Below are 11978 nucleotides of genomic sequence, written 5' to 3' on the forward strand. Positions count from 1 at the left end.
TGCTTCAAAAAAAAAAAAATTTAAGATTCTATGAAGTGGAAAGTGGGAAGCAGATCCTCCTTAGTTGTCTCCTAAAAGTTTTTAATCCACAGAATATTTACTGATTGGGTAGAAATTAAGGTCCTAGCTGTCATTTGGGGAAATCAGTCATGAAATGTTTTTTAATACATACTGAGGATTCATAAGCTCTGAAGGAAATGAGATGTCTGAATCTTTCTAAGAACAGACAAGGTTAACCTGTGAAACAATTTTTTTAAGAAAACAAAACAGCAAAGGGTCCAGCAGTTAGTACCAAAGGATTCAGGAAAACTGGAGAGCACTGTAGGCTGGAATAGCAAGATTTCTTGTGGGAAGTGAGATGTGAGCTGAACCTGGACCAAAACAGGAGTAGAACAGGCCACTTCTGGAAGGAGGATGGGGACGGAATGCTGCCCCAGGAGCCTGGTTCTGTGCTAGAACCTTTAACTTGGTGGCCTCCACACTGAAATGGGGAGTTAATTTTCTCAATAAAAGTAATTTTAAAGAATAGAAGGGATCTGATCTTTGGTTGTTTGCCAAGAGTATTTTTCATGGGTAGACTGTAGCTATTTTATCATCACCCCTGCCATCCTTACTTGACAGTAGGGGTGATATTTTTCTATATACTGAACTGATCTGTGCTGCCAGCTCATACTACCCCACATACCTTCTCTACACTCTTGTGTCATAGAATAATGGCCAGCCTAGGTGTCTTTTCAAAGATAAGTACATTTTAGCCCTGCGAGGGACCTCAGAAATCTTCTGATTTAACCTACTCATTTTACTTGATTGGTAACTGAGGCCCAGAGAAGTTGTAAGAATTAGGAGAAAAGGGAATTAAGAAAAAGAGGTTTACTGAATCCCTGAGCTTAAGTTGGGTGTTTGGCAAGGTGATTTTGCTAACCTTACCTCCCCTGGTAAGAGCTTGCTTTAAAACTGAAGGTCTTCAAGTTACTCCAAGTTGCTTGTCTCCATGGTATGCTCAGCTTGCTGTGTGGTGGTGGTCCATGGCTCTTAAAATCCTTATTATCTTAGAAGTCATTTTGAACAGTTATTTTCTGGGATTAAAAAGGTCTACTGAAATCAACAAAAGGCCTGACAGAGAAAGGGCCTTGTATTTCCTAATAATTAAAATTTTGATTAATACTAGCAATTAGTCCTGTGATTAAACTGCTAAAGGCAGGAATTCAGAATAGGTGAGCAAGGTGTAGGGAGCCATAGGGTGCAGCTGGAATTTGAGTTCCCAGTGCCCACGCCTCCAGAAGCGCTGGCCACGTGGGACAGCCCTTCCTGCTTTGAGCCCACGCGGGCCTCCTTGACCTACAGGGCCGCCTTCCTGGCGGAAGGGCGAATGCGCGGCCACGGCCTGTCCACCGCGTGCGGATGCCCGGACCAGGGAGGCCTCGCCAGCCGCTCGGAGTCTCACCCCTTCAGCTTTGAGGAACAAGAAGACGGCGTGGTCTGGGTACTGGGTTTTGTCTTCTGGGGCAGCTCTTTTTTTTTCAAATTTTCTCAAAATTGTCCGATGGGATTCCAGTATAAATTGAATGCTGGTGGATGAACTTAAAACTCCTTTCCCAAACTCAATTAATTTATTCTGTGTGTTCTGTATTTGACATTTTGAAACTTCAAATTTGACCACCTGACTTTTTTTTAGTCTGATGTAAAGTTTGTATTGTTTTGATAAGTAGTTGTATTGTTGATAAGGTTACCTGTAGGTGAAAGCCCGCTGGGGCAATTGCTACTCTAGGTCCAGTTTTCTGTTGATATTAATAATGGATTCTGCTGTAATTTCAAATATGACCTTACTTTTCATTCTTCTTTGCTCGTTTTTGAGTGCCATGGTGTCATATGTATTGACCTAGAATTTGTTAGCCACTTAAGCAGAGCCTTTACTAGCCAAGTTCACAATAATTTGTAGAATTCTGATTTGGGAATTGATTTATTCAGAAACTCATTCCTTCCCACCCTCCCAACATAAATGGGTATAACACTGTCTTTCTTCCTGTGAGAATAAGTGAATATGGTATGAAAGAAGCAGCCAGGTAATTATAAAAACCTAAGTTTAGCATTATTGTATTATTTAACAGCTTGATTATGTTAAAAATCTGGGCACTGACTTTACTAAAAACATATTCCTTATGTTTAAATTTGAGGTGCTTACTTTTTCACACATACTTTCATCCCCTTAATTTCAACCAACCATAACCTATATGTTGATGTGAGCATCTCATTATTTATTTCAATCTATTATGTTAGGAATTTTCTGTCTCCTCAAGCCTTGCCACTAAATGTATTTATTTAAAATTAAAATGTAAACTGCATTTAATCCAGCTATTGTGAGGGAGTAGTTCTTCAAATTTAAAAGCAAGGCCCACAAGCCTTGGGTATCTAGACCCTTTTGATAGAGGGATGAGCGCAGCTCCCACCTTCCTTCTGCCCAGCCCCAGGGGAGGAAGAGGGCCTCCTCCAGCGACCTGCTCTTCTGGGGAGAGCGGAACCCGTGCACCTCCAGAGCAGCAACCAGAGGGAGGAAGCGCGCTCCCTCCGCAGGTGGCGTCTGGACCCTGCGCTCATGGGAAGCGTTAGCATACCTAAGTGGCACCTGAGTTTCTGGGTCAGCGCATAAAGCCCTGTGCAGCATAAGGTAGCCGAACTATGTTTGTAACAAAATCACAAGGCTCCACAATTTCAGTGTCCCTTCTTTATGGGAGACACTGGGAACTAAACAGTCATTTAAAATATTGTTCTAAGGAGATACTCAGAATTTCATCCAGCTGACTTGCCAGCTGACTTCTGAAGATGTTCAATCTTTGGTGCTAGATGTTCAGTCTTTTACGCCGTGGATTAGTCAACCAAAGTTTATGGCCGCCTTGTTCTATGCTTTGCATACCAGAGGGGAGAAGGAACAGGAGCGGTGGGGGTGGGGAAGCTGGCCCATCAGCTGGCCTGATAGTTCCTTGTAAGTGCAGGACGGTGAGGAATAAACAGCTGTTGTTTAACCAGTCTTTACCTTTTCTACCGCACCTTAGGATGGTCCCGGGCGCACCACTCCAGATGAGAATGAGGCTTCCACGACAACAACCAGTGCCTTCACCATCCAGGAGTATTTTGCCAAGAGGATGGCAGAGCTAAAGAACAGACCACAAGTCATAGCTGTAGGTCCTGATCTTTCAGAGAACCAAATTGAATGGAAAAAGGGAAAGAAAAGAAACAAAGAAAAAAAAGATAAAAACCTGGAGAATTACACCCAACCTAAGACCAAGAAGCCTAAAAAGGAGAAGTCTCAGGAAGAAGAGGAAGAGAGCCCTGAGTGTGCAGCCACGAAGAGAAGGGGCCAAAGGGAACAGCAGCTGGGCGGAGAGGGTTGTGTGTGGCCACCTGGTGACCAGGACTTGGCCCCAAAGCCCAGAGAAAGGAAAGAAAAGAAAAACCGGAACAAGCAGAGAGAAGCAGCAGTGGCCACTACCCTAGATGAAACACCAGTGAAAAAGAAGAAAAAGAAGAAACGTTCCCAGTGAATGATCTCCAGCCAAGACCTTCTAGATGCCAGGTGCTGCCAGGGCAGAAACCCTTGGCCTGAAGTCAGGGCAGTTTAACCAAGATAGACTGTTCACATCTTTTAACATGCCTGTGGATTGCTGAGTCTCGCCCTCACACCACAGTTTTCCCAAATCAGATTCCCAGAAAACTTTTTTTAATGTTTCAAATTATGGCTTTCCTAAACAGAGAAAATCCCTTTTAGACTGAGCCCTTCACCGGCTTGTTTATCACCATTCACGTGAACAGAGGCATGGTGTGTACATATGTGTGTGTGTATCACAGCTTGTCGTTTCTATTGGTTTCCTTTAGTAACAATGAGCAGTGCTTCCTTCTGAGGACTTAGTCTAATTAAAGGATTAAGAGTCAGTAGTTTGGATTCAAATATTCCTTTTGTTCTTTAGCCAACTAGAACATTTTTGCCAAGTGGGAATTATATGACTACCCCAAATTGGAGGGGCTTTCTGGAGAAACTGTTTTCCACTAAGCAGCGGCAGCCATGTGTCTTGAGGTCTTCTCCCGGAGCCTGCTGACTCCTAGGGACCGTTTCCTCGCTCGGCTTTGTGAGAGACCTATTGAGCCTCCTAGCTGAGGGTTAGGGAGTCAGGGCCATTTCCTCTTGGAGGTGCTTGAGGACAAATAGTGGCTGGGATCTGCCTTATTTCTAATGACTAGGAGGCCCCCAGAAGGTGAATAAAACGTTCAGAGTCTAAGAATTTACTTTGCCTTGAAACCAGTCATTCTCTAGATTCGACCGCCTTGTGAAAGTTCTTAGAAGTGTAATATATAAATATTAAAAGGCTCTTCAGCCTGGCTCCAGCCCCTTGGTGAGGCCTCAGTGTGTGTGTGCCTTCCGCCACGTCCTGGCCCAACTGGGTCTACCAGATCACTTGAGACAGGCGCCATTTGGGACAGATGATGAAGAGGAAAATGCGTGCTTAAGGTGCCCCGGGGCTTTCTCCTCCACGTTCCCCTCGGTGCCGTTTTGTTCTTTGTAGCTCTTCCTGCCTGCCTTTCATGCTCTGTCCCCTTGCTCTCAGTTCCTGGGCTTGCCCAGCCCCGCCTGGTCGTCAGTGCTCTGCTTCTTACCCTTCTGCTGTCAAGAGTGGCTGGAGGGCAGGGCCAGGCGGGCCCAGGCGGCGGCTGCCTCCCCTGATGGGTGGACTGCTAGTGGGAAACGGAACCAAAGCGCACGCACAATCTGGTGACCTTTTGCCCTCCTTGTAACTCTTCGGGACATATATTGAATATGAAGCATGGTCTCAAGATTCTTAAAGTTGAGATATTTGAAGAATGTATTTTTAGTCTTTAAGAATACTAAATGGTGCTAATTGTTTGTTAAACACACACACAAAGCCCACAGAAAAGATTCTTTTGACTTCAGAGCCTTAAGAGATCCTAAATTATGTCATGTCCCACAGGGCTGAGAATCCTAGGCTATGGTCTAGTCTAATAAAGCACCAATGAATTTTAAAGTCACTTTTCTTCACAGAGGGCACATGCCCAAATTATCTCTGCTTATCCTATCTTGTATATGAAACCAGACTTCCAGAAGGAAGCAGGAAGGTGTGAAACCTTAAGCAAACTATAGTTAAAAAAAAAAAAAAGATATTGACAGGTTTTGTTTTTGGGTTTTTTTTTGTGGGTTTGTTTTTTTTAAAATCTTTTTTGTCTTATTTACTTGTCTATTTTTAAAGTCATTTTATTTCTCTTTTTCTTTTTTTTAAAATTTCATTTATTTTATTTGTTCTCCCCCCACCCTCTTGTAGTAGCGCTCGCTGTCTGCTGTCAGCTCTCCACGCAGCACAGTCCGTCAGCACACCGCGGCGGCGCGGGCCAGCGCACCTTTGCCAGGAGACCCGGGAATCGAACCCAAGCCTCCCACAGGGTAGACGGGAGCCCAGGCACCTGAGCCACGTCCGTCTCCCCGTTTTGTTTTATATTAATTTTAACTTCCTTTACCAGTTAAAATGAGAGCTGGAGGAACATACAGGATTGTGGGCAGTGGGGAAGAAGCAGGTGACGTCCAGCAGATCTAGGCAGGTGCGGGTCGGGCTGTGGGAGGCGGCGGTGCTGACGAGGGTAACGGTGCCTGGGGTTAGTTCGCGCGCTGGTGCCTCAGGGTTGCTTCCGCGTGGCCTGCAGAGGCCTGTGGAGTGGGGCTGTGGTCGCTGGTTCGGGGGCTGAGAGGGGCCTGCCGAGTGGCGGTCATGGCCTAGTGAGCCCCAGGACTGAGGCCCGTGCCCAGGGCAAGCTCGCAGGTGCCCTCTGCTCTGATGGGGATGGCCTCTTGTTTTCTCTGAAAATTGTCAGCTCTCTTCTTCCCAAGTTTCTTTTTCTGGATCTAAGAGGAAGTTAGAACTATCAAATACATACTTTGAGAATTGCATTTTGTAGGCTTTTTAAATATTTTTAAGTATTTTTAAAATCAAATTACTTCACAGCTAAGATACATTAATTTTGTATTCAACACTTTCTTTAGGCATCCTTCAGTTTTCAGAGGGAAAAGTATGTTCCAAAGAAGAGGTTCTTAAATGTTGTTTTGTAGCAGCTTTCTTTCCTGCAATATTAATTTTAATAGATAATAATTGTATGAGGTCCTGTGTGTCTGGCACTATTCCAATACTGTTAAATAAATCAACTCATTTAGTCCTCAGACACCTCAGTGAGGCAACTATTATCCCATTTTTACAGGTGAACCTTATTTTATAAAATGGCCTCTTTCTGTTTTTATAATTAGATTTATACCACTCCAAGATACACAACAGTGCTCGAGTCCTCTCTTCTGTAATTACAAACCCAGGCTCCTGTTTTCTTAGTTTTAGCCCTTGCCACATCCAGTTTCACCTGTCTTTAGCAATATTTTCTGGCACTGAAGCTCTTACTGCACATCATTCTTTTTAAATACGAGTATACTTAAAAGCATGTGATAAATGACAAAGAGTTTTGCAATTAATCTGAATGAATATTGTTTACATGAGCTATAGAAAACACTTCAGTCCTCTCCATATTCTAATTCTCAATGGATTTTCCTTTCCAAATTGATCAAGAGATTGGTGGGAAATTAGATAAGTTACTGAGCTCCTTAAAATCTGTTTTCAAGTCTATGGAAAAGGACAGAATTTCTTCTAAAATGATATGTGATGCCTCTGAAAGAGGAAACTTATTTTATGCCACAGTCTACACCTCTGCCTCTTCATATCTTCACATGTCCACTGACTCTAGCAGGAGCACGCTGAGACCTGTTTTTGTTTTTGTTTTTTTTTTTGTGTGTGTGTGGGGGGGTGTTTTTTTGGTTAAGGAAATAACATCAGAGAAATGTTTTCAGCACAATCTCCCTAAGTGATCTCAGCCTCTGGATCGGTAAGCAGAGGCTATATTTCAATTTTAGTAAGAACGCCCTCCCACCCCACCACCCTGTTTATCTTGCAAGGTTCTGCAACCACTGCAATTTGGAGCCTGTTGCCCTGGCATGTGGTACTTGGAAGGTCATAGATTGGGTGCTCTGATTCATGATTTAATAGTGCTAGATTACTAATTGAGCAAATTAGTATTGTGTCCTAATAAAGATGGTGATTAAACTCGAAAATGTATACAGTCTGTTAAGGAAACTTTGACTATACTAAAGCGACACTACACACCCTGATGGAACTAGTATGGGGAAAAAAGCGAGAGTAGGAGATCTGTAAGAAAGAGTGGTTGGGAAAACGGCTGCGTTTGGGCTGCCAGTGTGTGGTGGGCGGCTTCGGGAGCTGGGCTCGTGCAGACGTGCAGCCTTCCCTCCCGCCTGAGCCTCCACAGTAACCTGTCACAGTTCATAGTGTGCTGCTTGCATGTCTGAATGCAAGTGGCAGTTTTGGACAAGCATTAGCAGTGAAATTTTAAGGAAAGCTGTGGTGAATTCTATTTGTTTAAGATTGTGCGTAAAATACAGGATTCCCATATACCCCCCTATTAACATTTGGTACATTTGTTACAATTGATGAAAGCACATTTTTATAATCGTACTGTTAACCGTAGTCCATGATTAACTTGAGATTCACCAAGCTGTTCAGTTGTGTGGATTTTTAAAATGTTTATTCTAGTAACATGTATGCAACCTGAAAGTTCTGCTTTTAGCCACATAAAATTATAATTCAGTGCTGTTAATCACATTACCAGTGTTGTGCTCCCGTCACCACCAGCCCTTACCAAACCTTTCCAGTCCTCCCAAATAGAAACTGCCTTTTAAGCCTTACCTCCCCTTCCCCTACCTACACCTCAGCTCTCTTGGTTACTGCTTGCTCCCTATATTTTTTTCATCCTTTCACTTTCAACCTACTTCTGTCTTTCAGTTTAAGGTGACCCTCTTGTGGACAGCGTGTAGGTGGGCCATGCCTTTTTATTTATTCTTTTGGTTGGAGAGTCTAATCCATTTACATTAAAAGTCGCTAACGATGTAGGGCGTTCTTCCACTTTGCGATTTAGTCTTTGTAAGTCTTCTACCTTTTTTGTCTCTCGATTCTTTCATTAATGCCTATTTTCATATTTATTCAATTTTTGTTTTATACCATATTGAGCCCTTTCTCGTTTCTGTTTGCATTTTTCATGTATTTTCCTTGTGGTTACCATGGGGTTAAAATTTAACATTCTAAATATATAACCATTGTATTTAATTTGATTCAACTTGACATCAGTAGCAGTCACATACACTTATTCCTATACCTTTTGTACTGTACCTTTTTTGTACTTATTACCAATTATGTCTTTGTACATTGTATTCCAAAGCCATGGATTTATCACTATTTTTTATGCATTGGCATTTTAGTACCTATAAGAAGTAAGAAGTGGAAATACATACCAAAAAATACAATGCAAGAGTCCTGGCATTTGTAATTACCCAAATAGTTACCTTGCAGAGGTCTTTATTTCTGCATGCTGCTGTGAACCAGTGTCTGGTCCTCTCAGTCTGAAGAGCTGCTGCCAGCGTCCCCTCCCGGGCAGGCCCCGTGGTGATGAGCTCTCGGCCTGGAGAGCTGCTGCCAGCGTCCCCTCCCGGGCAGGCCCCGTGGTGATGAGCTCTCGGCCTGGAGAGCTGCTGCCAGCGTCCCCTCCCGGGCAGGCCCCGTGGTGAGCTCCCTCAGTTTTTGCTTGTTTAGGAAAGTGTGAATCTCTATTTTCACAAGAAAGTCTCACTGAACATAAAATTCTTGGTTGGCAATTGTTTGCTTTCAGCACTTCAAGTATTAATATGCCAACCCACTGCCTTCTTGCCTCCGTGGTTTCTGGTGAGAAATGGACACTTGCTGTACCTGGGACTCCCTTGTCCATAACGCATTGCTTTTCTCTTGGACTTTGAGAGGGGTTGTGTTGCATCCCTCTGTAGCCTGCATGTGAAAGTTAGTCAGGGTGGGTGTAAGAGTGAGAAATTCTCTGCCACCTCATTTGAGTGTGACCTGAGGAATAACTCTCTCCTGAAATCTCCCTTGTTAACATCTTTTTCTGTGCAATAAATAAGCAAATTTAGGTTTCCCTTCCTCCACAGAGACTGCTTTAAAAAATTTAAAAAGTAGCTAAGTTGCACCCTGAAAAGATGGGTTGGAGAGTACAGAGCCCAGCTCCGCTCATGGCTCCTGTCACTGGCTTATTTGCTGAGGGCTGAGTTGGGGGCCTGGTGTTCTGGGAGTGGGATGTGGAAGGAGCAGGAGATGTTCCCTCCGGGTAGCTGTGCTTCACTTGGCAATCATGCACAACCCTGGACCTGGAGGGACAAAAACAGGCATCAACAAACGTGTTTAAAAGAAACGGAAAACTTCTGAAGGCAGCCCTGCTTCCAGTACTCAGAACCTGAGGAGACAAGCCGGCAAGAAGTCCAGGGGTCCCCAGCCCACAGCACCTGGCCTGTCGCCTCGAGGCGTGTGGTTTCCTGGGATGAGTGACTCGGTCCCAGCCGTGCTGACCTTCCTCCTTACACCCCTAGCTGCTGTAGAACTCCTTCCCAGATGCTCCTTTGGCTTTTCTTCCTCTGCCTTCTAAGTGGGAGGAGGTTGTGGCAAGTCCTGAGATGCTTTAGAATCACAGGTTCTGTCCTCACCCTCTTGCTCTTCTGTAGATTCTTGGCTTACACTGCTGCTCCTTCATGGACAGTTCCGTGTCTGCACCTCTATTTCCCACTAGTCCCAAACTTGTCCTCCATCTCCAGCAGCACCGTACGGGCCCCACAAACTCAGTGGCTCTGAAACAAAGGTGCTCGTCCTTCCCGCCGCCTCCTGTGCCCTGTTCTTGCTAAGGGAACCCCCAGGCTGTGCTCTAAGTCACTCTGGCTTTAACATCTAGAGTTGTTTTCAGCAATTCAACTAATTAATTGACTGTCCTCAAGAGCTCCCAACTTATTCCTCTCTTCCTCTTGATGACTCCTCTGCTTGCCTACCATCGGTCCTGCCCCCATCCAACCACTCCGTCCCCTCCGTTTCATCCTCACCCCTTTCACTCCTTCCTGCTTTGTAGCTGGATGAGATGAGTCTTGAATGAATAGGCCCCACCTAGGCAAGAACCTGGTGCTGGGAAGGCCAGGGCATATCCCAGGGTGAGGCGTCTAATCAGGAAGGCCTGCTCAGGCCACACCCCCTCCTTGGGGTGCCCTTGGATCCCAGGATAAGTGACCTCAGCTTGCTTGGGCCTTGATTAGGAGCTGCCCTCCTCTCCCAGGCCTTGTCGCCCTCCTGGGATCTAAGTGACCCAACCTCCCAGGGCTTGTCTTCAAGGCTGCCTTCCTCAAGGAGTGGCTGTGCTGACGACATGAGAAAGGGACGGAGCGAATTACCTGGCAGGGGGCTCTCAATACATTTTCATTTCTTACCTCCACACCCTCAAGAGGGGAGAATGAAAAGTAAGTGCTCCTCACGTGAAGTTAGTCACAGTCAGTGAAGGCAGCTGCACACCCTCTTAGACGAGGGCGTACTGGCCTGTCCTCCCAGTGCTCTAAAGAGTGGTTGCTGTCTCTTAACCACTTTTGACCTGCACTTGGGACGCTCACTGGTAACTAAGGAGCTCCAGGATGAGACATGAAGGTGTGGTCAGGTCATCCTGAAGACATCAGAGTCCCAGGAAGGTTTAGGGCTCAGTACTGGAGGTGGCAGCCTGTGAGCAGGCCCTGGGGCAGAGGTGGGGTGTGATTACATTGACTCAGACTTCTCGGGGGACAGGCTTCAGGATCCTAGGCTGCCCCAAGTAGAGCAAGTTGTTGCAATTTAGCCTTAGGGGAATTACAACATCCTGCTGTGATGTGGCAAGGGCACTGCCAATCTGAGATGAACAAACAGATGTTAACTGAAAGGAGAAGAACTAGTATACTTTGGACAAATAAGCCAACAGGTCTTCCAAATCAAAGAATTTTTCAAAATGTTTGTCCTGGAAACAAGAATTCAAGAAGACAAGAACCATTTTCCCCCAGCCTCAAGCCTTTTTTAATCCTGGAAATGTTATGGATACTGTGTTTGATTTTTGTTTTTACTAATTATTGTTCTGCCTACCCTGTAATTTAGTCCACTTTGGAATATAAAAGTGCCTTCAGATTAATCAAAGTGTAATTCTTAAGAGGGGTACAAAGGATGTAGGAGAGCACCCCGCATGGACAGTGGTGGGGTTCATTTAGTCCTTGATTTCACGGGCAGTGCCTAGTGTGCAGGAGACTGTGCAAGGGCTAGAAGTGCAGATTATAAGACAGGATCCCAGTCCCCAAGCGGCTTCCCCTTCAGTGGACTGAGCCGTGAAAGCTACAAGAACTAATGCCATTATGCTTCATTTGGATATTCACAATTTTATGTTTCCAAATTCAGAGGGAATTTGTCACCCTTAAAAGATCTTGTGAGTCTTGAATGCTCGTGTGGTATCTGCCCGTCAGCAGCAAAACCCCCGTGTGAGGAGACGACAGTGCAATGTTTGACCGTGATCGTTTGCCGGAGGTGTTGCCACAGCCCCTTCGTGTTCTTCAGAGGAAGGCAAAGAGTGATGATCTAAGAACCTAGAATGATTCTTGAAATCCATTTGCCAGAGCTAGATTTTTATCCTATGGGTTTTACCTCATGGATTTTGGAGATTTAGAATTGGAAGTAACTTTAGAAATGTCACCAGAGAGGTTCAAGTCAGGGCAGCGATTTCGCGTCAAACCACTCAAAGCAGAAGGAAGGGGGCCTGGGTAGCTGTTCTGTGGACTGGGGCCGGCCCCTGGAGGTGCTCAGAAGGCAGAGGCCGTTGCCTCCCAAGTCTACATCAAGACACTGAGGCTTGCGTTTCAGGGCCTCAGTCCCTCCCTCAGTCCTGTCATGTGACCAGGACGGCAGAACAGAGGGCCTTACGTTAGCCATGGCGCATTCGAGGCGGCCAGCACCTGTGCCTCTCAGTCATTCATGGGCACCACTAATGGAGGTGGGTGCTTTATA

The 11978-nt window shown here is 45.2% G+C and overlaps 1 protein-coding gene across 1 annotated transcript in view; it reads left to right on the forward strand.

The window, feature by feature from the left end:
• Positions 1 to 8410, forward strand: part of PINX1 (PIN2 (TERF1) interacting telomerase inhibitor 1) — a 103162-nt gene extending 94752 nt beyond the window's left edge. Inside the window, exon 7 of the mRNA XM_012523538.3 lies at positions 3051 to 8410. Within this exon, the coding sequence (XP_012378992.1) occupies positions 3051 to 3539 (489 nt within the window). The 3' untranslated portion in view covers positions 3540 to 8410. The remainder of the gene's footprint in view (positions 1 to 3050) is intronic.
• The last annotated feature ends 3568 nt before the right edge of the window (positions 8411 to 11978 follow it).

The sequence above is a fragment of the Dasypus novemcinctus genome, chromosome 25 (assembly GCF_030445035.2).
Source record: "Dasypus novemcinctus isolate mDasNov1 chromosome 25, mDasNov1.1.hap2, whole genome shotgun sequence".
NCBI classification, from domain to species: domain Eukaryota; kingdom Metazoa; phylum Chordata; class Mammalia; order Cingulata; family Dasypodidae; genus Dasypus; species Dasypus novemcinctus.